At 44.4% G+C, this 24845-nt stretch overlaps 1 protein-coding gene across 7 annotated transcripts in view; it reads right to left on the reverse strand.

Annotated features, from left to right (window-relative positions):
* The window catches only part of bcl11bb (BCL11 transcription factor B b), a 33469-nt gene extending 10283 nt beyond the window's left edge, over positions 1–23186 (reverse strand). The window contains exons 1-3 of one of the 7 annotated variants that reach the window (XM_071924892.2): positions 22696–23186; positions 22246–22560; positions 13475–13858 (exon numbers count right to left, since the gene is read on the reverse strand). In XM_071924892.2, the coding sequence (XP_071780993.1) occupies positions 13475–13858; positions 22246–22309 (448 nt within the window). In that variant the 5' untranslated portion in view covers positions 22310–22560; positions 22696–23186. Of the gene's footprint in view, positions 1–13474; positions 13859–14101; positions 14220–22245 lie in introns of those variants that run through there. The other 6 variants (XM_078289894.1, XM_071924893.2, XM_071924897.2 and 3 more) reach the window with 6 other exon arrangements.
* Positions 23187–24845: the final 1659 nt, after the last annotated feature.

The following is a 24845-nucleotide window of genomic DNA, read 5'->3' on the forward strand; positions in this document are numbered from 1 at the left end:
CACCATACCTAACTGACATACCTTCTCCATTATACCACATTCACTGTCCAGCTAACATGGTCGATTCTGCACTAGACTCCTCTAGAGTTAGCAAAGTTTTGAGTCTTAGGTTTGCTGTACATCGGCCATCTTGTTACCATGTACAAATACTTTACTGTAGAAACAGAAGACAGTGCATGGTCTTGCTGTTAACAAGGAGGTGACTCGGAAAACCAGAGGATCTGTTAGGTGTCACGTGTGTGTGTGTGTGTGTGTGTGTGTGTGTACTGCAGCATTCCTGGGGTTCAGGTTCGCTGTACTGCTCCAACATTCCATCAAGGGCGACAGAGCGCCACGGCGACAGATTAGCATACAGAACAAAGCCGCCCGCAGGCTAGGCCACTGGGACCAAAACCTGCCCTCCGCCCCTCCCATCCCTTGCCCACTCTGCGTACACTCACACTCACACACATGCACACACACACACACACACAGACGCAAGCCCTGGGAGTACGTGTGTGTGCACCTGTCAGGGGTTAGCTGACACCTCTGGTGCTGGCAAAGCAGCTCCTCATTAGCATGGCTGTGATCTAGGGGTCCCCAGGGGTCCCAGCCTCCTCACCTCACCCCCTGCTCCCCCTTGCTCCTCTCCTCCTCCTCCTCCTCCTCCTCCTCCTCACATCTCCCACCCGTCTCTCTCTCCTCCTCCCCTCCTCCGCTTCCTCCGCCACTCTGATGGCTTGTTTGTCATCATGGGGGCTAATCAGGAGACACGGGGCCATGTAGATCAAGTGTGTGTGTGTGTGTTTCTGTCTTGAACCAAAGGGGATAGGGAGCGTGGTTGGTAAACTATGGCCTGGGAGAGCAGAGGCTGACTGTCACACATATGTAGCAAGAGAGAGAGAGAGAGGAAGAGAGATAGAGAGAGCGAAAGAAGGAGAGAGAAAGAGGGAGAGAGACTGTGGAGGGTGGCAGTAGCAGGCAGGGGGTAAGGCTCTCACACAGTGTGACTGGCTCCATGCTAACTCAAACCAGCTTCGGCCCACTAACCATGTACATCTGTGTATGTGTGTGACTCTGTGTGTGTGTCTGTGTGTGTCTGTGTCTGTGTGTGTCTGTGTGTGTGTGTGTGTGTGTGTGTGTGTGCATATGTTTGTGTGCGTCTGCAGCCAATATGAGTATGACCAGCTGAAATGCCTGACAGCCAGGGAGAGGATTTAAAGAAACAGTGCTCCCTAATGTGTGTGTTGAAAAGTGTGTGGGATCGAGGACAATCTTCCAAGAAAACTCACACATAAACACACACACACACACACACACACACACACACGCTCACACGCAGGTCGGACAGACACTCAAAACCTTCTCTCCTTCACTCTGTCTTTGTTTGTCCCCCTCTGTCTCTCTCTCTCTCTGTCTCTCTCTCTCTCTCTCTCTCTCTCTCTCTCTCTCTTTCTCTCTCTCTCCCTCTCTCTGTCTCTCTCTCTCTCTCTCTCTCTCTCTCTCTCTCTCTCTCTCTCTCACATACACACCAAGGCACCTGTACGAGGTATCTGGGTACTCCGCCCTGACCCTCATGCCTTCTGGGATGCGGGTCAAATGAACAATAAAAGGGATCAGGTATCTCCAACAACTCACACACAAACACACACACACACACATGCACACACACACAACACACACACACACACACACACACACGCACAATGAGCGAGCCCAGCTGTACAACAATAAGTGAGTGAAAAAGGCTCTCATGTAGCAGACTAAGGGAGCGCGTTACTGCCATGAGGCAAGCTATCCCAGGGCACAGGGGACACGCCGTGAAAAATAACTGGAAAGACCTCTCTGTCAGTAAAGAGCTATGGCTCTTGGCTCAGCTTCTAGAACAAAGAGAGAGCGAGTGAGAGAGAGAGAGAGAGACAGAGAGATAGAGAACGAGAGAGGGAGAAAGAGAAGAAAAAGGGAGCTCCAGAAAGTGCATTAGCTAAGCTCTCTGTGGCATGTCTCTAAGCCTGACTCATCGCCATCCTCTCCTAACTGGTCCCAGCGCCTGTATGTGTGTGTGTGTGTGTGTGTGTTTGTGTGTGTGTGCGTGTGCGTATTCATGGATAGGTTTATGCCTGTGCGTTAGCGTGTGCACATGCACGGGGGTTTAGCTGGCTCTGCTGTCTATCATGTGACGCAGAGGAACGTGATGGATGACACTCACTCGTGCTTGTGGTCGCGAGAAGATGTAAGACAGAGGAGCAAAATCGAGGAGGGGAATAAAGAAGTAAAGGGAGAGATTATAGAGAAAGAACGGGGGGGGAGAGAGGGAATGGAAGCAAGTGAGAGAGACGGAGTGAAAAGTTAGAGAAGGAGAAGTAGAAGTAGAATTAGAAGCGTGCTGTTTTTCCTCATCACCTGCTTTTCTACTATCAGTAGAATTACAGACCCCTTTATCTCTCTCATCTCCCACTCCATCACCTCCCCCTTATTAACATGACACAGCAGCGGAGGGAAACAGACGGCACCATAAAATGAAAAAAGAAAAAAGAAAAAAAAAAAGGAATGGATGGTGTCATCACTCGGTAGAATTGAATAGAGCAGAATTGAATTAAAGTGAACATCCACCATTAATGAACCCGAATTCACGTGTGATATTTTCATTTTCCGGGAACACAAACAAGTCTCAAGTGCCAACGCCAGCGAAAAATGTTTGAGTGTGTGATGTCGTCAACATACAAAACTTTGAGTTGCTGCTTTGATAAGGAATTGGAGAGTGATGTTGTGGAGGTTTTGCATCCAAATGAGTTTTTTACCCCTTAGGGACTCTCACTTCGTCCAGAAACTCAATCTCCTGTTCGCTGCCAGTGGAGCAGGTCCAGGATAAATGAGTGACATGTTAATTCTATTTTGTGGGCTTATTAAATTTAAGAATTTCCAATGATCTGGTCAGTCTTTTTTTATACAAAATGGGTATAAAATACACTTTGTTGTTATTTTTGTTTTTTTATAGCAAGGACCACAATGGGAAAAAACTGTGACTTTATTGTGTCATCTTTGAAAATGTTATTCCAAGTCAATGTGTGTTTTATCATGAATTGTCAACTAAAACTAAACAAACTAAAATTAAACTAAATTAAACTAAATTAAACTAAACAAAAAACAAACATTACACATGCCGTTCTGGGCTCTCGTTTCAACCCGTGATAAACATGTGCTAAACATCACATCTCCTGTGAAAGCCTTCAATGAGTTTGCCTAACCTGTGTGTGTGTGTGTGTGTGTGTGTGTGTGTGTGTGTGTGTGTGTGTGTGTGTGTCAGTCAGAGAGAGAGAGAATGAGAAGAGGAGAGAGGCAAAAAAAAAAAGGGATTGTGCTTATGTGTGTGTGCCTGTGCATTGTACGCGTGTGTGTGTGTGTGTGTGTATGTCTGTGCTCAGCGTATGTGTGTCTCAATCTCCCATTCTGCAACAGGGTGCTATATTCTTTCAGCGGTAGTAATGTTCCCCAGCTGGCTTTGCCCATTGGAGCCAAGCAGCCAGTCCCAGTTAACTACCAGCCCACAGGAAAATACCACCATGGCCCTCAGCGCAGCACGCAGGCCCTTCCAACCCAATCAGCCCACTATAAAACTTGCCCCTCACATGCTTCAGACATGGCGTGGAGTCGACTACAATAGCTGTAGAGAGGCAGATGGGAAAGAGAGCCAGAACAGACTGAGCTGCCATTCATGATCTAATTCACTATTGCTCTTCACAGTTTCTCTAGTTCACTATTTCACTGCGGCTGTTTACTATTTAAGGCCGTGATCAGAAAGAGAGATGCTTTTTTCTCCTTGCTCAAACGCAAAGTGCAGCTGTAGCAGACAGAGCAAGAGTTCAAAGGGCGCAATGAGCGTTACATCATTTGACAACTTGCGAGCTATCTAATTAGTGTTAGCTAGCTAACCTGAGGTAACAACGGGGATAACCATGTTGAAAATAAAAGAGAAAGTTATCAATTGCTCTGCCTGCTCTTGAAGAAGATGAGGAGCCCATTTTGAATAGCAGGATGTGGGTAAATAACAGCCCTGTAGGGAGAACGAAGAGAGTTTTATCATCTCATCCACGAGCGAGATAGTGCAAGGTCTATTTTCTCACTGACGCAATGTTCGGTTTGGCTAAAGTTGAGACATGTTCAACGCGGAGCGCCCCAAAACGCGGCATGCCCACAACGCGGAAAAAAAAAAAAGGTGCAGATGCATTCACAAAAGTGTCCTATGTGAACACAGCCTTACTCATTCATTGTTTCTATCTGCTGTTTCTCTCTGTTATACCTCAGTTAATAAAGCAAATCTAATCTAATATCATCAAATGTAACCCAAAATAATCAAAACGTGCAGATAGACTTATCGGCAACAAGCTTCTCTCTCTCTCTCTCTCCCTCTCTCTCTCTATCTCTTTTTTCTGGTTTTGCTGTGATCCAGTGAAGGCTGGCGGGGGAACATTATTATCGTTGCAACGGTCATGTCTCCAGGTGAATTCCTGTTTTCTCTCTTCTGGGGCCTGCAGCATACTGAGGTGTGTCAAACCGTCTCTTGGCTTGCACTGTTTCTAACACCTAACCTAGAATGCTTAAAATCCCCCTGACACTCACACACTCACACACACACACACACACACCCACACTGACATACATACACAGACATAAACACAGATACATCTCTCAACGCATACCCATCCAACACATATTTATGAAGTGTCTTTGTATGTCTTTTGTTTTTGTGTGTGTGTGCCTGTTCATGTGTGTGTGTGTGTGTGTGTGTGTGGGGGTGTGTGTGTATGTGTGGTGGGGCTGAGTTTGGCCCCAGGCATCTCCTTGTGGCTGCTGTGTGGCCTCTCCCTCTGTCTCTCTCTCTCGTTTCTCTCTCTCTCTCTCTCTCTCTCTCTCTGTCTCTCTCTCTCTTTCTCGCTTTCTCTCTCTTTCTTTCTGGCTGTTATCACGCTGATACATTTCCTGCTCCTGGCACGACTCCTGCATAGCTTATGGTTAAAGAAAGCTTTCATCCATCCAGCGCCTTCAGGACACACACACACACACACACACACACACACACACACACATATACCGGCGCTGGTACGGGCCGGCGCTGCCCCGCCAGACCACAGGCCCAGACAAGCTCCGCTGGCACCAATCACCCTGATAACATCTTAGGCTTTATTTCATTTTGGCTTGCTCTGTTCTGCTCTGGGAAAGACAGACGCAGAGGAGAGGGCTTTTTGGAAAAGTTTGACTTATGCCAGTATATAAGGAGAGTGTAGCCCCTTAACCTTGGGCAGATAACTTCCCTGCCTCCAATGCCATCTATGGACATGACAGTGCAAGCCCTCTTTCATCCCAGACAGACCAGAAGACGAATGTTTTTTTTTTTTTTGGGGGGGGGGGGGGGGTTCCATGTTTTGTTCTATGAGTTAAAGCTGCACTACATTCTCTTGGACACAGCTTTTTTTTTTATTTTACCCCTGAAAAGTAAAAAAAAAAAAGAAAAAAAAAGACAAGACATAATATATTTTGATTGCATTAAGTCAAGAGGAAAATTGTATCCGAAGTAGAAATAAGCATCCTCTGATCCAACATTAGATTAGAAATAGGTTCTATATATTTCCAAATGATTTTTCATGCTTTTTTCTCTTACAAAAAATGAATCATTTAACTTTTGACTGTGTATAAGTGGTTTCTGTGTGTGAGTGGCTCAAATATCACTAAAGCACAAAAAACTTAGAGGAGATTTTGATCTCTATTGAGCTCAGTGGGGTGATTGGTGAGGGCTGGGGGTGTGGCAGGGTGGTATATTGTGTATGAAAGTATCAATAATAAAAAAAAAATTGTTGGATATTGTTCCTTGGACACTGTAGATTTATATTTAACTGACAAGCAAGCATAAAGACAGCCTATGTTGTTCATGTGTTTGTCAGTGTCGAGGGTTCTTTCTTTAAGTAATTGCTCAAGACAAATAAGTGGGTGAAATAAGGGGAATCGTAAGTGTACCATGAAAGGCTTTCAATATCTCTTTGCGGTGAAGCAGCCTGTAAAAGGAAAATACAGCCATAAACGCCGTCTCCTCATTTTCTTCTCCCACAGTCCCACCCAATCAGAGTGGGACGCTAATAAGATAAGAGGAAGAGAACAACAACAGTGTAGTAAGTAGGATTACCCCTGTCTGACAAGCTAACAAGCCCCATCTCTTTTCCTTTTCAAAAATACTAATGGTAGCCTTTTCCTCCCGAAGGCAAACACACACTATTTTTCAACAGAAAAACGGAGTGAACGCCCCGGTCAGAAAATCTCTCCATTTACTCCTGAAAGGGGTGTATTATACGTTATGCACCGAGGTCTGGCAGACTGTACAATAGCTGAACACACACCAACACATGAGGTTTTTATCTGCATGTCCGTCAACCATATAGGCTTGAACTGTTCTCTAAGGAGTGTTTTTAGAGCAGTGGCAAGGTGTACATGTTGCCGGGCAGGTTCTCATCTGTGTTCTTGTGTGTGTGTGTGTAAATGCATGTGCTTGTCTGCGTGTGTGTGTGTGTGCATGTGCATGTGTGCGTATGCATATGAAAACATATGTGTGTGTGTGCATGCACTCTTCAGCCTGTGTGTGCATGTGCGCTTACGCTGTAATTACAGTAGGCCTCTTATCAAATTTGCTACATTACAGTGATGAACGCACACCCGTTATCAAATGTCACAACTAGGGAGGAGAAGCGAGGGGTACCTTGCAAAACTACTGAGCAGCAGTCAAATTACCTCCATTATGGCTAGTTATGCAAAGAACATAAACACTTTGGTAGATACGACACGGACAGCTCACGGTCCATAGCAGCAACACCGAGTTCACATCACCACTTCACTGAAAGCGTCGCGCAAACCAATGTGTTTGTGTTTAATACCGAAGCTTCATCATCACTCTCCATGCGTAGCAGGGACGGGGTGTGAGGTTTCTAATGCCTCTTAAGTAAGGCTGTTAAGGAGCAAAGAGTCCACACATCTGGAAGACACAGTCAGTCGGCACATGCTGAAAGTTAGCGGTGGCGCTCGCAGTCCAAATTAGTGGCGAGTTTTATTCCCCCGCTGTGGTAGGAAAATATCAAATCTGCTGCCATATGAGTGCCATAAAGCTGGCTGTGGAGCGTTTGATGCCTTCATGTGGGAGCCTTTAAGCTGCGTGTGTACGTGTGTGTGTCAGTGTGTGTGCGTGCGTGCGTGAGTGTCTTTGGTGGGATGTGCATGCCTTAATGTGAGATGCGAGTGAGTGGCTGTACGCATTCCTGCATGCATGCATGTTTTGCGTGTGCGGCTGTGTGCTGTATCTGTGTGTGTGCCCTCCCGCATGGATGTTGTGTTTCCTTCTTATGCATATATGTGCAAACGTACATTTCTATCTGTCCGTGTGTGCGTGTGTGTGTGAGTGTGTGTGTCTCAGGTGGCTGCGGTGGTGTGTATGTGCAGCTGTGCCATGTTTAGCAGCTCCCATATAGGCCTAGTTGACCCTGCTGGATATAGCAGACAGACAGACACAGGCGGAGTCAGACAGCCCCTGGGGTGGTCCTGTCTGAGGGGCAGTGTTATGGGCCAACAACACTAGGGGAGCCCACATATAGTACACATGCAAGAACACATATAATGGCACACACGCACATATGGGTATGTGAACGCAAATGCCCATATAGAGACACACACCACACACATGCACATGGTCTCATATGCGTACAAACGCACAAAAACACAAAGCATGTGAAGGGAATAATTGCCCTTGGATGTATGAAGCTCTTTTTTCATCACCTGCGATAACATTACCTTACATTATGTTTTTTTCATATTCAACCTATTCAAAAAAATGCATAGAAATGACAGCGGCTTGAGAATACGACGTAACCTTGCTTTTGTATTGCATTACTGTAGCAAGTTGCATGTACAGCTCAAAGAGCGGCTAAATCTCTTTATGAAACAACCTTTTTTCTATTCATAGCATTGGCAGCCGTGTCTATACAGCCCAGCAATCTGTATTATGTTGATCGTACTCAACATACTCAAGGCCTCAAAAACTTTGGCTGTTATATATCCATCATCTCTCTGTGTCTCCGTCCGTCCCTCTCTCTGTCTTTCTCTCCTCACTACCACCTTGCAACTTTAAAGTGAGAGGGGATTTTGTAAGTGTATGTTCACATTTCTTTCACTGCATACACTTCTTTAAATGAAAGGAGCATAATCTTATCTACCACAGAGGAATGGGGAATGGTTGCCGTGTTCAGAAACATGGAAACACACACACACACACACACACACACACGCAAATAGACACACATGCCTAACAGCGGACATAAGATAAATACCCTGGCAAGCATTCAACACATTCACGGAAGCACACATAAGCACCATACATAAGCACATGAACACACGTGCACACACACACACACACACACACACACACACACGCAAACACACATGACTTTACACACACCACCCACACAACTGCCACCGTGTAACCCCTAATCACAACCCCAGAGCTTGGACATCAAATGAAGCAAGTTTAAAAAAAAAATCATCAGGAGTAATTAACGCAGTTTCATATGCAAATGTGATTAATGCAAAACTACAAAGTCATTATGCAAATCGACTTTTCCTTGAGCCTCTGTACAAATATTCGCAGCGCAAATCAGGGATCAGTCTCGCCATCTTTCTTTTTTTATCTCTCTACCCCTCTCTCTCGCACTCCTTCCCTCTCTCTCGCTCTATCTCTCTCTCTCTCTCTTGGAGTAGAGATAATACGTAAGTAGCATGTGAAGTTATTTCTAACTCACGCAGTGTGTGTTTTCATGCGATGGGCCGGGGCTATGGCATTACGCCGCCTGCCTACTGATTACTGGCTGCTTGGCACTGGAGCGAGACAGGGAAGCCGGCGTACAGGGGAAGGTATGAATATGCAAGAGCCTGATTGCTTTTCATGATTAAAGCCTATTTAATATGGAAATGAGAGCAAGCCAGGTGATTAAAGGAGCATTGGGTGGTGGGGCAAAATAAGAGGGAGAAAGACAGAGAGAGGAAAGAGGAGAAGAGAGAGAGACACCTTCAAATACACACCGCTGGAGAGGTGTGGAAGCTGGAATGTCACAGATCTGTAGTGACACCAGCAGTTACTACTGAAACTACAAGGGCAGAGCGCTGCAAATCTGACCTCTTTGGGAATAGAGGTCATTCTCACTTTTGAGATGTTTGTACGACTGAAATATATTGGATACATACTGATGCCAGGTGGGTTTCATCCAAAACCACCAAAAAAGAAAAAAGAAAAAAATTACTGAGCGATATTTCTCAATATTTCAAAAACAAAATTGATTTTATCACATTAAAACGTTCCTGTGTGCTACACTATACTTTCACACAAGCAATAATTCTGTACGAGTGGGTGTCGCATTTTTAGAGTGGCGGGTATCTCATTTAAAATTAAATCTTCCATCACGCCATATTACTAAATCTGCCCCTGCAGCTCTGTGGCACCAATGCATTCTGTTTCTGCTGTATAGACACACACACAAGATATGTACATATGAAATGGGTCTGAAGCATTTTGATGTTTGGGTTTGGTTCAGTTAAGGGACATCAGTGTCAGTATCGGAGCGAGCTGGGAAGTTGCTTACTGTAATATGTTTCGTGCTCAACACCTAAATCAGTGTTAGAAAACAGGCACACCCCAGTGTAAATGATTTGGCCTAATATATTATCATGATACAAGAGTGGCGATGGATAAAGTTCAGAGCAGGGAGATCAAAGGTGGATGGAGAGAGAGATGTTTGAGGATGTCGCTGTCGTACACATCACACCTCATGAAATATTTACCGCGCGATCTCTATACACAGTGTATGTGTGTGCAAAAGAGAGAGAGAGAGAGAGAGAGAGAGAGAGAGAGGTTGTCATAATGTCCCCCTCGCCCCTATGTTCTGGATGTCTTAAAGTACTCCGAGGGGGCCTGCCAGCCGTCCTGGGAGGGGTTCAAAGCAGGGCCAGGGTCGTCTTAGCATGGCAACGCTCCCTTAGCGACAACCGCTCGCTGTCTGATGACACGCATCATTCTTCAGACACACACACACACACACACACAAACACACACATACAGGTACACATACACGTGCACATATCCACACAACACTAACACACACACACACACAAGCGATGCTAACACACACACTCTGACAAAGCCCACACATATACACACAGAGTGCATGCATCAGCAGGAGAAACTCAGGGAAAAAAACAGGGCACAGAAGGGCCATTTTTCATCTAAGTTATGTGTGTGTGTGTATGAGCGTGCATGCCTGTGTGTATATCCGTGTGAGTGTGTGTGTGTGTGTGTGTGTGCACCTTTTGGGGTTGAATCTGCTAGCCTTGCAGCATGTTTGCAGTCTAAGCAAGCAGGCTGACAGACAACAAGGCCAGACAGGATGTTGTAAAACAGAACCAGGTGAAGCAATCCAGGAGGGGACAGGGTTAAGGGTTACACACACACTACAAGCATTTTATCCATACTACCTTATATGTGCATGTAAATTGCTGTCTGTGTGTGTGTGTGTGTGTGTGTGTGGTGTCTTTATTTTCTAGTTTTACCAATTTTCCTATCCTAGTGCTTGTGTCTGTTTTTCTGTCACCTGTGTTGCAAATATTTGTGTGTGTTTCAGTCACCTAACCTCGAAATACCGGATACAAGCAAGTGTGCATATGTGATAATGTGTGTGTGTGTCTTTATGTGTGTGTGTGTGTGTGTGTGTGTGTGTACATGTGTGTCGGCACCACATTGGACCTAATTAGACCTAATAATGTAATCTAATTTGGTTGAAACTTAAGACTGCCTTGAGTGGCAATCTAATGTGTTGAACAAAGCTCTCCTCCTCTGTTTCATTTAGGGCTTCGAGTGCTTTCATGTCCTGTTCTCTTAGTGATAAGACTGGCTGACTGTCTGGCTGACTGAAACTCTAACTGACTGGCGGCCTAACAGTCTGACTCACTGACTAACTGTCTCACTGACTGGCAGGCTAAGTCAACCTAAGTGTGTTTAGCTGCCCAATTAAGTGTTTTTCCTCTGACCACCTAAAAGACAAAATGCCATGTCGAGTACGTTGTGTCTTTTTCATTGCATAAGGCTTCCAAATGAGTTCCATGTTGTGTGTTTTTTTTTTTTTCAAGAGGCCTTCTGGGCGGATTCACAAGTTGCTGCTAAAGGTTTCTTTTGGCTCTTTCAGTTTCTAGAGTATTTTAGAGAGTTCATCAAAGGCAATTAATGAATCAGTTAGACAATTAACAACAGCGATGTTACCACCGAAGTCAGATGCAAATGCGAGGGAAATACCGTCAGATGGATTGACTGCCTTGACTGATGCCATTTAAACAGAATAGATGAGACTATTAATTATTACTTTCCCCACTCTAGATTTTTTTTCTCCAGTGAAATTAATTGAAGGATTTACTGCAATCTACAAAATAAATCCCACAGTTTGTATTTTTCTAAAATTACCAGTGACATCCAAAAGTGTGCCACTACCACATATTATTTGGGAGCTCCTTCAATAGATTTTCCCTCTGCAAAAGATGGTGGCCATACACAGCTGCTGGCCACACACAGCAACTGTACATAGGTGTTGATTTCTGCAAAGTTACTGTTAAATATGTCGTCTTCAGCTTTGATTCTTAAATTTGAACAGGTTCAAATCTATATTCAGTGTCCTGCAAAATGCAACTTTTTAAGGAGAGAAGCATTTTCTATATTACATCTTAAAATCTCTCATGGCTGGCTTGGTCTTATAGAATCATAAAAAATTGGGAAGCATGGGTGACATATAGAACTAAAAATAATAAAATTAAATATAACAATACTATCACCTACCCTATTCTAAACGAGTCTCCCCTAATCCACCAGTGTAACTGAGCTATTACATCTCTCTGGTGTTTTAACTGTCTACTCATTTGTAATATTTTTTTAATATGATCACAGGTCATCACTTTCACAGCCGGGGATGACTTGAACCTGATGAAGCCTGGTGGCGAAATGTGTTGTTTGCGCCAGTGTATTTTCCTGTTCAGATAGACTAAATGATTTGATTAGCACCTGAGAAACGCACTGCTGTGCACAGGAACAACCACAACCTAAGGTGTCACAGGTTTTTAGTCTTTCCTTTTCACACCAACTCTGCCCCAGTCTACCACAACTTGCACAATCCAGTATAACCGCTCAGTTTATCTGTATGTGTGGTGGTGACTGTCTGACAACTTTTATAATAATTATTATAATATTACTACAACTCTGATAAATCATGATCGCGCTAACTCCAGTCTTTTCTCTTCTAAATCTGTGCAGGTCTGCTACTTTTTGTCTAATCCAGCATCAATTAATCTGGGTGTATGATGATTTTCTTAATATTATTATAACTCTGATAACTTAAAATACCATATATAATAAAAATAGAGTCTCTCCTTTTCTAGCCAAGTCTCTCCCAGTCTATCAAAGCCTGTATAATCTGGCATAGCCTAACCTATTAACTCTCTTAGTGTGTGGCGACCAGTTTCTCTGTTAACTTTATAATCTTTTTTGATATCACTAAAGCTCATAACTTTTACAATACAGCAGTCTCCCCCTTTTCCAACCAAGTCTCTCTTAGTCTACTGAAGCCTGTGTAATCCTGGATAGCCTTCCCAGTTCTTCTGGGTGTGTGATGGTGACTGTCTCCTCTGATAACTTTGAACTGGTTCCCCTGCAGCGCTGGCAGTCTACAGGCCCAGCTCTCTCCCCCCTATAGCCAGATGAACGGCCTCGCTGCCTTATTAATCCCCTTCTCCTCACCACGCAGAGAGATGAATTTTAATCAGCTTTCTTAACCTTTTTTTTTTTTATATGCTGCAGGATTTCTTTATGAACACACAGACATGCGTGTGCACTCACTCACACACACAAAAACACAAACACACGCACTGGGGGCGGCTCCTCTATCACCTTCTTCCTCGCCTTTCACAATTGGTTTCAGCTGAAGAAGTCCTTCAGGCCTGCCAGTGTGTGTGTGTGTGTGTGTGTGTGTGTGCGTGTGTGTGTGTATCTGTGTCTGTGTGTGTGTGATGTTTCACTTAGAGCAGAGCAGAATAGACACACAGCGCAGCTCTCACTCACTCTAATGAAATCATCCCAGGCTACATTAATCCCTCCTGAAGGCCACTGTCAAAATAACGAGCAGCTGGGATTCTTTAAAGAGAGCTATCTGTCTTGGACAGGTGAGAGATGTGTGCATGAGCAAGTGTGTGTGTGTGTGTGTGTGCGAGCGTGTGTTCAAGTGTGTACAGACATGTGTGCATCTCGACAGACGAGAGGACTCTCTTTAAATCTGTGTGTGTTTATAATTGAGCAGCTTAGCTCCCGGTTCCTCTAATTGCATCCTCGTTTTTTTTCCTCCTCCTTTAAATTTACAGTTTATTTCATCCTCCTTACCTCCTCTCTCCTGTTTGGGGCAGATACCCTTGGCCGGCGTCAGCCTCCTGTGCTCGTCCTCCTCTCCTCCGGGGGTAACCTGGATGCCCACCTCTACTGGTACCGGCCCCCTGCCCAGCTCCAGAGACCTGGCCCTGGGAGAGATGGGGATGATGTTGGCCCCGCCGCTCTCCCCGGGTTTGGAGAAGGACCGCGGGGCGGTCCCGGGCCCCCGGCACAGACGCCGCTTGTGCTCGATGAAGACCAGGATATCGCCCAGAGGGAAGTTGGTCTGGCATTGGCCGCAGGTCAGCAGATCGTGCTCCCCGGGTCCCGCCCTCCGAGGGCTGGGAGTGGATGGCTCCGGAGATGGAGATCCCGCCCCTGGCTCATGATTGGCCTCTGCTGCAGAAAAGGGAAGAGGAAGATGTGCATGTCAATCAGTGCTGTGTTTGACAAAAAAAAACCTTGCTCCATGGGGACAGCACAAAACGATACTTGATTAAAGAGAGAGAGAGCGAGATCAAGAAACATCGACAAAGAGAGGGGGAGAAAGAGAGCAAGACAGAAGAGAGACAAACAAACACAAACAGACACAGACAGAGAAAAAAATACACGGAGAGGTATACATTTTCTCTGAAATATTACCTGGAAAAAGCCGCCTCTCCCTACCGCGCGAGATGATCATTACGTTCACAATTGTGTCGCTTTCATTGGCATAAAACAACGCGGCTGCAAAGACACCTCGCCTAGACAAACACCTGGGAGCAGCTTTATCAGTGTGAGATCTGCGTGGGTGGGACTCAACACTTGTATGTGTGTGTGTGTGTGTGAGTGTGTGTGTGTGTGGCCAGGAAGCTATTCGTTTCACAGTACTAGCTGGGTTTCCGGTGAGGGCTTTTGCTGCACTAAGATGCCATAGCTAGATGGCTGCCTTCACCACGTGGGAGCCCAACTACAAGTGCAGAACAAAGTGTAGCGTACTGAAGGCCACATCCACCAGCAAGTGTGTGTGTGTGTGTTTGTGACTGTGACATAGAATGAAAAAAAAAAAAGAAAAACGAGAAGGAGAGAAAACAAGATGTCTGTGTGTGTCTCTGTCACCTGTGTGCGTGCATGAATGTGATCATGTGGAGCGGCACACAGGTGAGTAGGAACGCCGTATTCTCCATAGACAGAAAATCTATAAAGCCAATCCCAGGACCCTGTTAAGAGAGTAAATCTCATTCTTTACAGACGTGACACGGTCATTAATAACCATTACACACGCTTCCCCCCTATAGCTAAGACAGAGTCCCTCAGCTTAAAGTAAATCCCTCATGGACAACCTCCGTTTTTAACACCGCCCTGATGTACCAGTATGACAATGTGTCCTCTTCTAAGAGCCCGGAGGAAACCTGAAGCTCCAGAGACACTAGGGGCGTCGGAGCGAGCGGGTACCCAGGGAGAGGTGTTGATGCCTGGGAGAGGAGCGTAGCACCGCCTGCCTGTCTCTATTCCCTGCACTTCTAGCACCCGCATCTCCCCCTTCCAGCCTCTCTCTCTCTCTCTCTCTCTCTCTCTCTCTCTCCACAAACATGAAACCCTATAGTAACTGCTAAGATTAGACAAAGGGTGTGTGTTTGTGTGTCCGTTTGTGCGCGCCTGTGTCTCGGTGTGTGTATCCATCCAAGCCTTTGCTTATCAGAGAGAGATCCTAAACTCTCTTATCGCCCATCCCAATCTGTCATGGAGGCTTTCCTCGTCTAAACTCCCAGTCATTACCGTTAAAAGACAGACAGAGTTCCGCTTGAACATTACAGACAGTTTTGCCTGGTTTTATAATTTGAAATATTCGTTAGTAAGTATGTATCACCCCCCCACTGCACCCCCACCCCCCCCCCCACCCCCCACCCCCCCAACACACACACACACACACACACTTTCCAGTCCACTCCCTTCACCCTCACATAGCCCTCACTTCGCCCTGGAGTGATGATCCGATGCCAAATATCTTTTCTCTAAATGGCGACGGATTCCTGGATGCCTGCCAGATAATTTCCATCTCATAATCTTAGGCGGCGAAGAAGGAACACAAACACATATTTACCCACAGTTCACAGCTTGTGACCATAATTCACATGAGCCAATGTTCCAGTGTGTTCACAGGAGCCGTGTAACCGTGTGTGCACGCATGCATGTGTGTCTACGTGTGCACGCATGTGCGCGTAGGCGTGACACGTATGTGCTATGCGATACGCCACGTTCTCATTTCTGACTCCGAAAAACATATTCAAGGCAGGTGGCAGGATCATGATTTGAAAAGACCCAGATTCCAGATGTGTTTTAAATGGAGAAATGGAGAAAACATCGAGTCAAGGAAACTGACGGACACCTGGGCATTTGAACTTAACTTTCTAGGAGAAGACAAAGAGAGAGAGAGAGAGAGAGAGAGAGACAGAGAGAAAGAGAGAGAGCGAGAGTCGGGCCTGTTTGTTAACCCTGGGTTGAGTAACATGGCCGAGGGCAGAAAGGCAGTAAATTAGCAGGCGTTGGCAGCGTCACTATGACGCTGGAATATCAGTCGGACATCTTCTAAAACCGCACCCCTCTCTGAAACCCGCTCACTCATCTGTCCTGAGGCTCGCTTGTGTGAGAAAAACACGTGCTAAATGCACCAGCATGGCATGCTACACCAAAAACAAAACATAAAATACCCCTCCATGGACACACACACACACTCGCACGGAAACATACGCACACAAGGAAAACACACTAATGTAGCCTATCATCGTGGCAGACAGTGTCTAATTCCTCTGTATGAACTCCTATGTGAGAGGTGCATGCTTGATAGGTAAGGGAGCATAGGAGAAACACTGTCAAACATGCCACCGACGAGAAGGCGTGATGATAGCAATGAAACCCAGCTGTCTAACATGATACCACACAGAACATACAATATCTCTCTCTCTCTCTCTCTCTCACACACACAGACACACACACACACACACACACACACACAGAGTTACATTCAGCAAATGACAGTCAGACTATTCCGCCTTATCAAGTGTGAGTAAGTCAGGCAGCCTTAGAGCACCCCCTATCAGTTTGATGAGGAGAGAGTCAGTCACTCACTCCACTACTACCGCACACTGCCACTGCACAATACGTACCAGATGGGAGACACAGCAGAGAGACAATGGGCCTCTTTCACCAATATTTCCATTTGTGTAAAATGTTGAAAAAATGTTCAAATGCCCGGCCAAAATGTATTTAACGAAGAAAACCACGTTGGTTGAGGCAAGACGTTGTCTCGTTTGCAGCTGAAATATTCTTCATCGCATGTATTAAAATGCTTGCTATACAGTTGTGTTAGTGTTGCGTCGTAATTTCCCTGGCCTATTGTCAAGGCCAGTCAAACTGGGTAATATGGGTGACATGTGGGATATCTGTGCTGAGAATTTTTGTTCTGGTAAATGGTTTTCACATTAGTAGGAAGGTAAAAGGAGCTAAGTGTGTAAAACATGCCAAGGTGGATATACCAGGTTCTGAGCTCCTATTCTGATATTAATTGCCCCAATAAATCCCACTAATCCCTAATTATTGTGCGTGCCCTTATGTACTCATATAAAGGTGATGACTCTTGTTGTTGTTTAATTGTGCCTGAGGTGAGGGCAAAGAAAATTTTACAGCACGGTTAGACAAGTTCTATTCTATTCCATTCCGAGCTCGATTCTCTCCTGTAACGAAACGTCTCCTGCAGCTGAGCGGGAAACTGAGAAAATGTAATTTTGCTGGATTTCATCTGATTAGACTCTGGTTAACAGCTGAGCATTAAACGGAAAGCCATGAAACCATTTTCTGTTTCTGTAAGTCCTTACCTGACAGTACCTTCTAATACCAGCTGTACACTCTGTTCTAGTGGTAGAGGCAAACTAAGGCCAGGGGCACTCATTTGACAGTCAACCATACTGTATGGGTTCAGACCTGTCTTTCCTCTCCTTTTGTTTTCCCCCTTCCATTGGCTGGGCTAAAAACACACGAGCACGCACGCACACACACACACACGCACACATGTGTAAACCCCACAGGGAAAGTCGGGTAAGATTCACGCTGTCATTGAAAATAAATGACACCAGCAACATTGCAGATGGTTGCAATCAAAAATTCAAACGACAAGCGGCCTCGCTTAGCCTAACCCTTTTTCTCGGCTGCGATTGCCAAGGAGAGCTGCAACAGTGTGCGTTGTGTAAGGCCAGGGCTGTGTGTTTCATTATCTTATCACCATTTAATCCGTAGCAGTCTCATTTCTTATCATAAATCTTAGATTATCATTCTGAAAGTGAGCAAAATACAGCTATGCAGTTGACTGTGACTTGTCAGTAAATCACTATAAATGACTTGTCAGTTATGAGGCATGACATTTGGAGATAAATCAAATCTTCCTAACAATTTTAGAGGTCAGAGAAATAATAATAACGATAATAAAAGAAACTTTATAGCATTGCAAAATAAATTAAATATGTTTCATCATATTGAAATATAGAAAAAATCTGTAACATTAGGACAATAAACTGAAAGAAATAGTAAATCTTAAAATGTTCACCAGTCATCTCCTCTGAGATTGTCATCCAGTTACCACAATGTGTGAATATTTACTGTGGCGTCGCAGTGCGTACGGTGGGTTTCTTTCTAGCATTTGACAGCCATATGGTGTGAATAAAGAAAAAAACATCAACAGTTTCACCAGTAGCATGCCAATTCTCAGAGTAAACACATACCAAAAAGCATTTCCATAGCTGCATCTAGAAAACAATTCTGTGCACTATTGCTGATTAAACATAATAAAAATACGAATCTTTTGAACAAGGGAGGGCTGTGATGCTAATGATCAGTTGTTCCACATTCATGTGAGTGTTTCATGTAAGAATATTCTGCTGGTTGGTCTGTTTGTCATGGATGTGACCTCAAGCTTAGTGATTCACTGAAAAAACGCGGGAGGGACCTTTTACTTTTAATGCCTGCAACAGACTCTTAATAATACGAAAGATAAACTGTAAATCAGAGGTCAAATTCAACTTAAAAGAATGTGTTGTTTGACTATTCATAATATAGCATTCACTATAATGGTGGAGGACTCATGAAGAAGAGTATTGCATGTGATCTGTTAGTGTGTGAACATGTACAGTGTATGCAATTTGTACATGTGTGGTCATGTGGTTTGACTGTAAGTGAGCTTGTGTAAACGTATGTACTCTGCGTGTGCGTGTGTGCGTGTGCGTGTGTGTGTGTGTGTGCACAGATACATGCCAGCTTGCCTTGGTGCATACTTGTGCATTGCGTGCATTCATTGCGGTCGCTGTGAGTCGTACACCCCTCTGGATGCCTGGCCTGGCAAGTAGACTTCCAGTACACACTCTGCCTCTCAAGCCTGTCCAGAAATATGCTGATATTCAGGTTCTCTGCTCTTCCAAGTAGAGCGTGACCTATAGGGCCATCACCGCAAGGCACAAGGCTCTGTTCAGTTACTGTAAGTAACCCCTGATCTGACGCGTTCTAGTAATACGTTGGTGCCCTGTGGAAACTTCATATTATTACTTGTATTCGTAGAGACCTTGTGACTGGACTTGACAGTTTATATTGTTTCCCACGTGGAGGAAATGTTTCACGACCAAGCCAAGCCGGCCCTTCTGACAAGGCGTTGTAAAATGGGCGTGAATGGGAAAGTCCACTGTTTTTTCTGAAACGCTCTCAGTGATTAACGGTTTCAGCAGGACATTGACGATAATGCATTTACATTTACTGTTCATTCGTAATTCAATCAAATTTCAGAGGGTTTGGTTTCTCCCCCGCGGCCCTCAGATCCTCCAGCCTAAGGTGTGATCCTGGTCCTCTGAAGACCCACCCAGCTTAAGGAAACAGCCATCAGGGACGTGCTGCCTCAGGACATTAATAGGTACATTAACTGCTTTCCCTACATTATATATGTAATTATTATGATGTCCTGTATGTATGGTAAACACAGGTTCAGTCCTCGAACATGCAAATACAAGTGCATATGTGCACACACGCAGGGACACAGACGCACACACACACACACAGAAACACACATTGTTCTCACAGAGAGAACAATGGGATTTACAGATGCACACCCACAGTGTGATCGCTCTTCCCTCATCTGTTTAAGGTCCAGTACTTTTGGCATTGCATTTGACCTCTTTGATAACATCACAGAAAACCTGTGTGCCCAGTCATTCCCTAATCTTGCACTCATGCCTCTCAGGTCATTGTCACTGTGCTAAAGGCCACAGTTCAACAAGCAGCAGACGGTGTGTCATGTGAAAGAACAGGTAGGACAAGATTCAGGCCCCTTCAGATGCCCCAGCCTGCCTGCATCCAGCTAGCCACTAAATGCTCTGCGTTCATTCCTACAGCAGGATCAAGCTGAATGTCAAACATTTGTCAGCATTTCCAAACACCTTAACTGGTGAACTTGTTGTTTAACACTCGGAGGTCTCTGCAGAGAAATCAGCTGAGGCGTGGGGGGCAAAACTGGTATTACAAAGATCTCTAGAAGCTAGTCATTAAAAGCCTCAGACAAGACCAGGATGCATCCTGGAGACGTTCACAGATGTGAGCTTCAGCTCTGACTGGTCTGTCACGCATATTCAGTAATTCAAAACTAACTCTGTGACTACCAATATTCAGTATAATGCATTGTGCACTAAAAGTATGTAAGTATATCCGTTGAGTTCCACTGAATCATTTACATGAATATATTGACAGTACAGCAGGCCCAATATGGTTTTCTAGAGCCGGTATGAAAAATAAGAAAATATGTCAAGCAGGCAAATATTTGACAGTTAGTCCAAATTTATATAAGTCCCCTAAAGGCACTGAGAATATGCAAACAACTGTAATTATTTGTCTTGATCCATGCAGGAAAATGTTAAACAGACAGTCTCTCTCTCTCTCTCTCTCTCTCACACACACACACACACACACACACACACACACACACCTGATGTAAAACTCTAGTCCTGCAGTTCATAGGAATTTCACTGATTGCACAGACAAAAATTAATTGTACTGTATGAGTACAACTGGGCCTCTACCTTAATTAACTAACTGACAGCGACTGTGACAGCAGAGGAAAAAAAAATACGAGATCAATATTCAAGCTAGATCAATATTTGTCATCTGCCTAAAATCTGCTAAGCATGCACCTATACTTTCTCGATTAGAAGACCCCAACAGACATTTAGATTTCAGGTTCCTATTTGCGTTTGAAATTGCCCTAATTATTTGAGATGCGAATCAGTCAGCTGAAAAACTAGACTGAAGGAAAGTAAGTAAAATGAGAGGGAGACAAAGCGAATGGGCTAAATGATTAGTCTAAATGCTAAATGGTGTCGGGTGGGACGGAATGTGCCTAACCCCTCTCAACACAAAACAGATTGGCGAAAGATTACATCATGAACTTCTGCAATGAATTACCCAGATTAGGCCACTATGAAATTGGATTTAGGCAAGGCAGAGCGCCGGGAGATGAAGGCTAGATTGATATAATTGATTTGAAATTGGATTATGGGACTTTTTAATCATATGCCCGAAAATTCCTGCCGCAGATTTAATCTACGCTATTTAATCAAAATTTTTGGTCTCGGCTTTGAAAAGCCTCAAACAAGTTGTGACCCTCCGCTTTGAAAAATTGCATGAATGAAAGTTTAGATTGTTGTTGTTACCTTGGCTGTGTCGTTGTCTTCTTCTGCTTAATCTTTTTTTTTTTTTTTTTTTTTCACAAACAGCAAACTAAACTTATTTTCGTGCACAACTTGATTTTTCGTCTGCTCTTAAAAATTAATCACAAGTGGAGATAACAATTAGGCCTAAGCGTCACATGAAAAATAATTTGGTGTGTGTGTGAGTGTGTGTGTGTGTGTGTGTGTGTGTGTGTGTGTGTGTGTGTGCGTGTGTGCACGCGTGCGCGCGTGTGTGTGTGTGTGTGTGTGTGTGCGTGTGTGTGATTATTGCCAATTACAAAAGATGGATTAGGTACAAAACGACCAAATATTTAGGAGAAGTCAGTGCCTGCAATTCAAACGCTGAACAACAACGAAAAGGGATACACGCCCCTCACATGGAGCCACATGTTGCAATATGCTAGAAAAAAAATACTAAATTATGTTTTATGAAAAAGGTTTGCGCACACACACACACACACACATACACACACACGCACACACACGCGCACACACACCTACACACACACACACGCACACACACACACACACACACACACACGCACACTTAGCCAGACAGTCCTATAGTTATCATAAGATAATTTAATCAGTTTTGATCAGTAGTAAAGTCATATTGTGGAGCTGCAAAAGGTATACCCATTTGCAATCTCACCGAATTGTGTTACTATTAAATTGTATAATAACAATTAATAATAATCTATACAGTGGCTCTATTATTTCTTCAGTAGTAGTCAAAGTCCTCAAATTGTCTTAAAACGAAGAAGACACACTTTTCCCCTGTCAGTGCATTGGGTTCATCACATGTTAAATTAATTCTTAAACATCACAATTACCCTCTGTTATTAGCCTATTTGTGCAGTGTATTTTAAAGGGCTAAATACAATGCGTGGACACTATTTGAATCCATTTGCAAAAAAAAAAAAAAAAAACAAGAAGCTGTTCTGTTGCGGGGAACATCAGAATTAGTATGACAAAAAAAAAACTAAATTATTTAAACCAGTTAACTTTAAGTGAGAAGTCGTGGATTACAAGGAATTATCGGCTACCCACCTTGTATTGTCTCCCTGTGCGTCAACGATAAGTGCTGCGGGTTCACCTGCTTGCGGCGGGACATTGCCCCGGCATTTACTCTGGCATCGCCCGGTGAACGGCACTTGGAGTCGGCTTGGACCGTGGTGTCGGTCCTCTCTGGATCGCAGGTGAACAACTTTTTCCTAATCCTCCCTCTACAATTGACAGTCTTCGACTGCAACTTGGATGCGCGTTTGGAAGGTCAAAGACACGGATAGGTGCGCGATAAGGATGGAAGACCAATTTGTCCACAATTGTCCTGCAGCCGCGTCACTTCTTCAGAGGAAGCAACACCTGGATTGAAGAAGCCAAAGTAGTTTTAGGAGGCAATACAGGCAGCTGATGAATTGATATTTGCGCAGGTAGGTAATGTAGGTAATAACCTATTTGCAGACTGCGCTTCTTAGGTAAAAATCCTGGAGTGCCCACCTCTGCAGCGACCGTGGTGACAGATGAGGTACGGAGCACTCCACTGGTGATGGGTACAGGCTATTATTTGGCTCCTTTCTCTCTTCCTTTTCTTGTTTTTTTTATTGATATGATTATATCATCTGGGGTCAAACAGTTGCTGTTTATTCTAGGATCCCTACAGTCCTTCCATTTCAGCAGTGGTGCGCTAAAATGACCCTTTGGCACCGAGTCCTCCTGCGCGTTTTGGCATCGGTGCGCGGAACGGCAACTCTTGGCTCTGGTGGTAGCCTCGTTGAGAGAGAGAGAGAGAGAGAGAGAGAGAGAGAGAGAGAGAGAGAGAGAGAGAGAGAGAGACGTGAAGACAACAGGCGGGCAGACAAGACACCTCCTCCTCGTCCTGCTTCTCGTCCAACAAGCCGAGGTCCAATGTTTCCTACAGAGTCGAGGCTACTTCTTGTTGTTCACGATGAAAGGAGCTCTGTTTTGGGAGGACCCCGTGTGCGCGTGTGTGTGTCTGGGTGTCTGTGTGTGTGTATGTGTGTGTGTGTGCGTGTGTGCGTGTGTGTGTGTGTATGTGTATGTGTGGTTGGGGTTGCCTCCGTGGAGTGGGATGGGATTCAAGTTCAAGTGCGTCCGTGACGTTTGCGCGTCCACGCTGGGAGAGACACCAGACATCTGAAGGCGGCGGACTGCACGGACACTGGGGGCGACTAGCGGTGGCTCCCCGGCGCTCAGTGATGGGCTCGTTACTAAATAAGTAATCTATTACTCATCAGTCGTAACTCGTTTCAGAAGCAGTGTCAGTGTTTTACTCTTCTCTCTGGGAGCAACATGTCGTTAGCACCATTCCACTCTTACCTTCAAAAATCGGGATAATTCAGTTAGCTCTCCTGTGAATGATCAGGGCATCCAAAAAGCCATGATGTCCAATGGTCTTTTCCCTTTTCCGTCAATGGGAGCATTTCCACCAAGTGAAAGTATTTTTTATTGATTTTATTAATCTAAACTGACCTGCAGATTACGCACAGGCCAAACTCCCTTTGTTCCCTTTTTATCAATTCAGGCTAATCGATTATTAGGCTACTATTTTCATTCTTTTCATATCATGCCAACTGGAATTTTGCAGATCTGCTGTTGTGTATTTACTGTTTTTGGCAAAGAGGTCAGTTAGGCTATTCTAAATTAATTGGGATATCCACATATAGATTAGATCTGAGTTATAGATCGTCAAACCGGGGTCACAGGCATATCTGGGGTCATAGACCTATCATTTGAATACACACAAGTTGCCTGGACCTTTAGGCTAATTCAGATGATTTGCTTTTCATAAATCGCTTTTTTTGTCATTGAGGCAGTAGTATGTAAATCATGAAATAAGGCTATTGCGCATCATTAACATAAGTGAAAAGCACACCTAATTCCCCACATTGCACAGCATTTTAATAAGAAGCGGACAGGCTGCATGTTTGTTGTTGAGCCACTTTAAACATGTTGTGAGGCAACAGTACCCTCTGTTGGCACAGTCAGGAGACAATACAAACCTGTTTGGGAGCGATACTGTAAGACCGGGTTGTGTTTTATTTTAGGAATGACGTGTAGGCCTACTTAATTGGCCATTTATACAATCCAGAAACTAAGAGGGTCCTTGAAGAGCGGATCAGGTTCACTCAGAAGCAATTAATGGCACTAATGGGCAATCATTCCGCACATAATTCATTGTATTCATTTAGATCAATGTATGCACAGAAAAGTGCTTCGTACGCCGACCAACGTGACTTCACCATTGAATCGTAAGCCACGGCTCAACTCAGAAGAGACTGAATTTTCTAATTAGACCTAATACCGTTCCACACAAATAAATGTTTCAAAACTACTCTCTAATTTGGCTGAAATACGTTGTGTGCTAAAACTAAACCCTAATAAGCCCATTTAATGTTGACACTATTTCCTCAGGATCAGCAGAGAAGTGTGTAGCTATATAGCAATACATTTTATAGTCTCCCATTAATAAAACATGGCGGGCAATTTTAAGAGCATTAGAAGTTTGATTGCTTCGGGGCAGGCCTAGGGGACTTTCAGGACAGTAATTATTTATATAAATGAAATGTCATCTCAGCTCTGGCTCAAGTAGACATAACCTCAGCAGACTCCGCATGGAAACACTACAG

This window comes from Centroberyx gerrardi, chromosome 18 (assembly GCF_048128805.1).
Source record: "Centroberyx gerrardi isolate f3 chromosome 18, fCenGer3.hap1.cur.20231027, whole genome shotgun sequence".
Taxonomy (NCBI): domain Eukaryota; kingdom Metazoa; phylum Chordata; class Actinopteri; order Beryciformes; family Berycidae; genus Centroberyx; species Centroberyx gerrardi.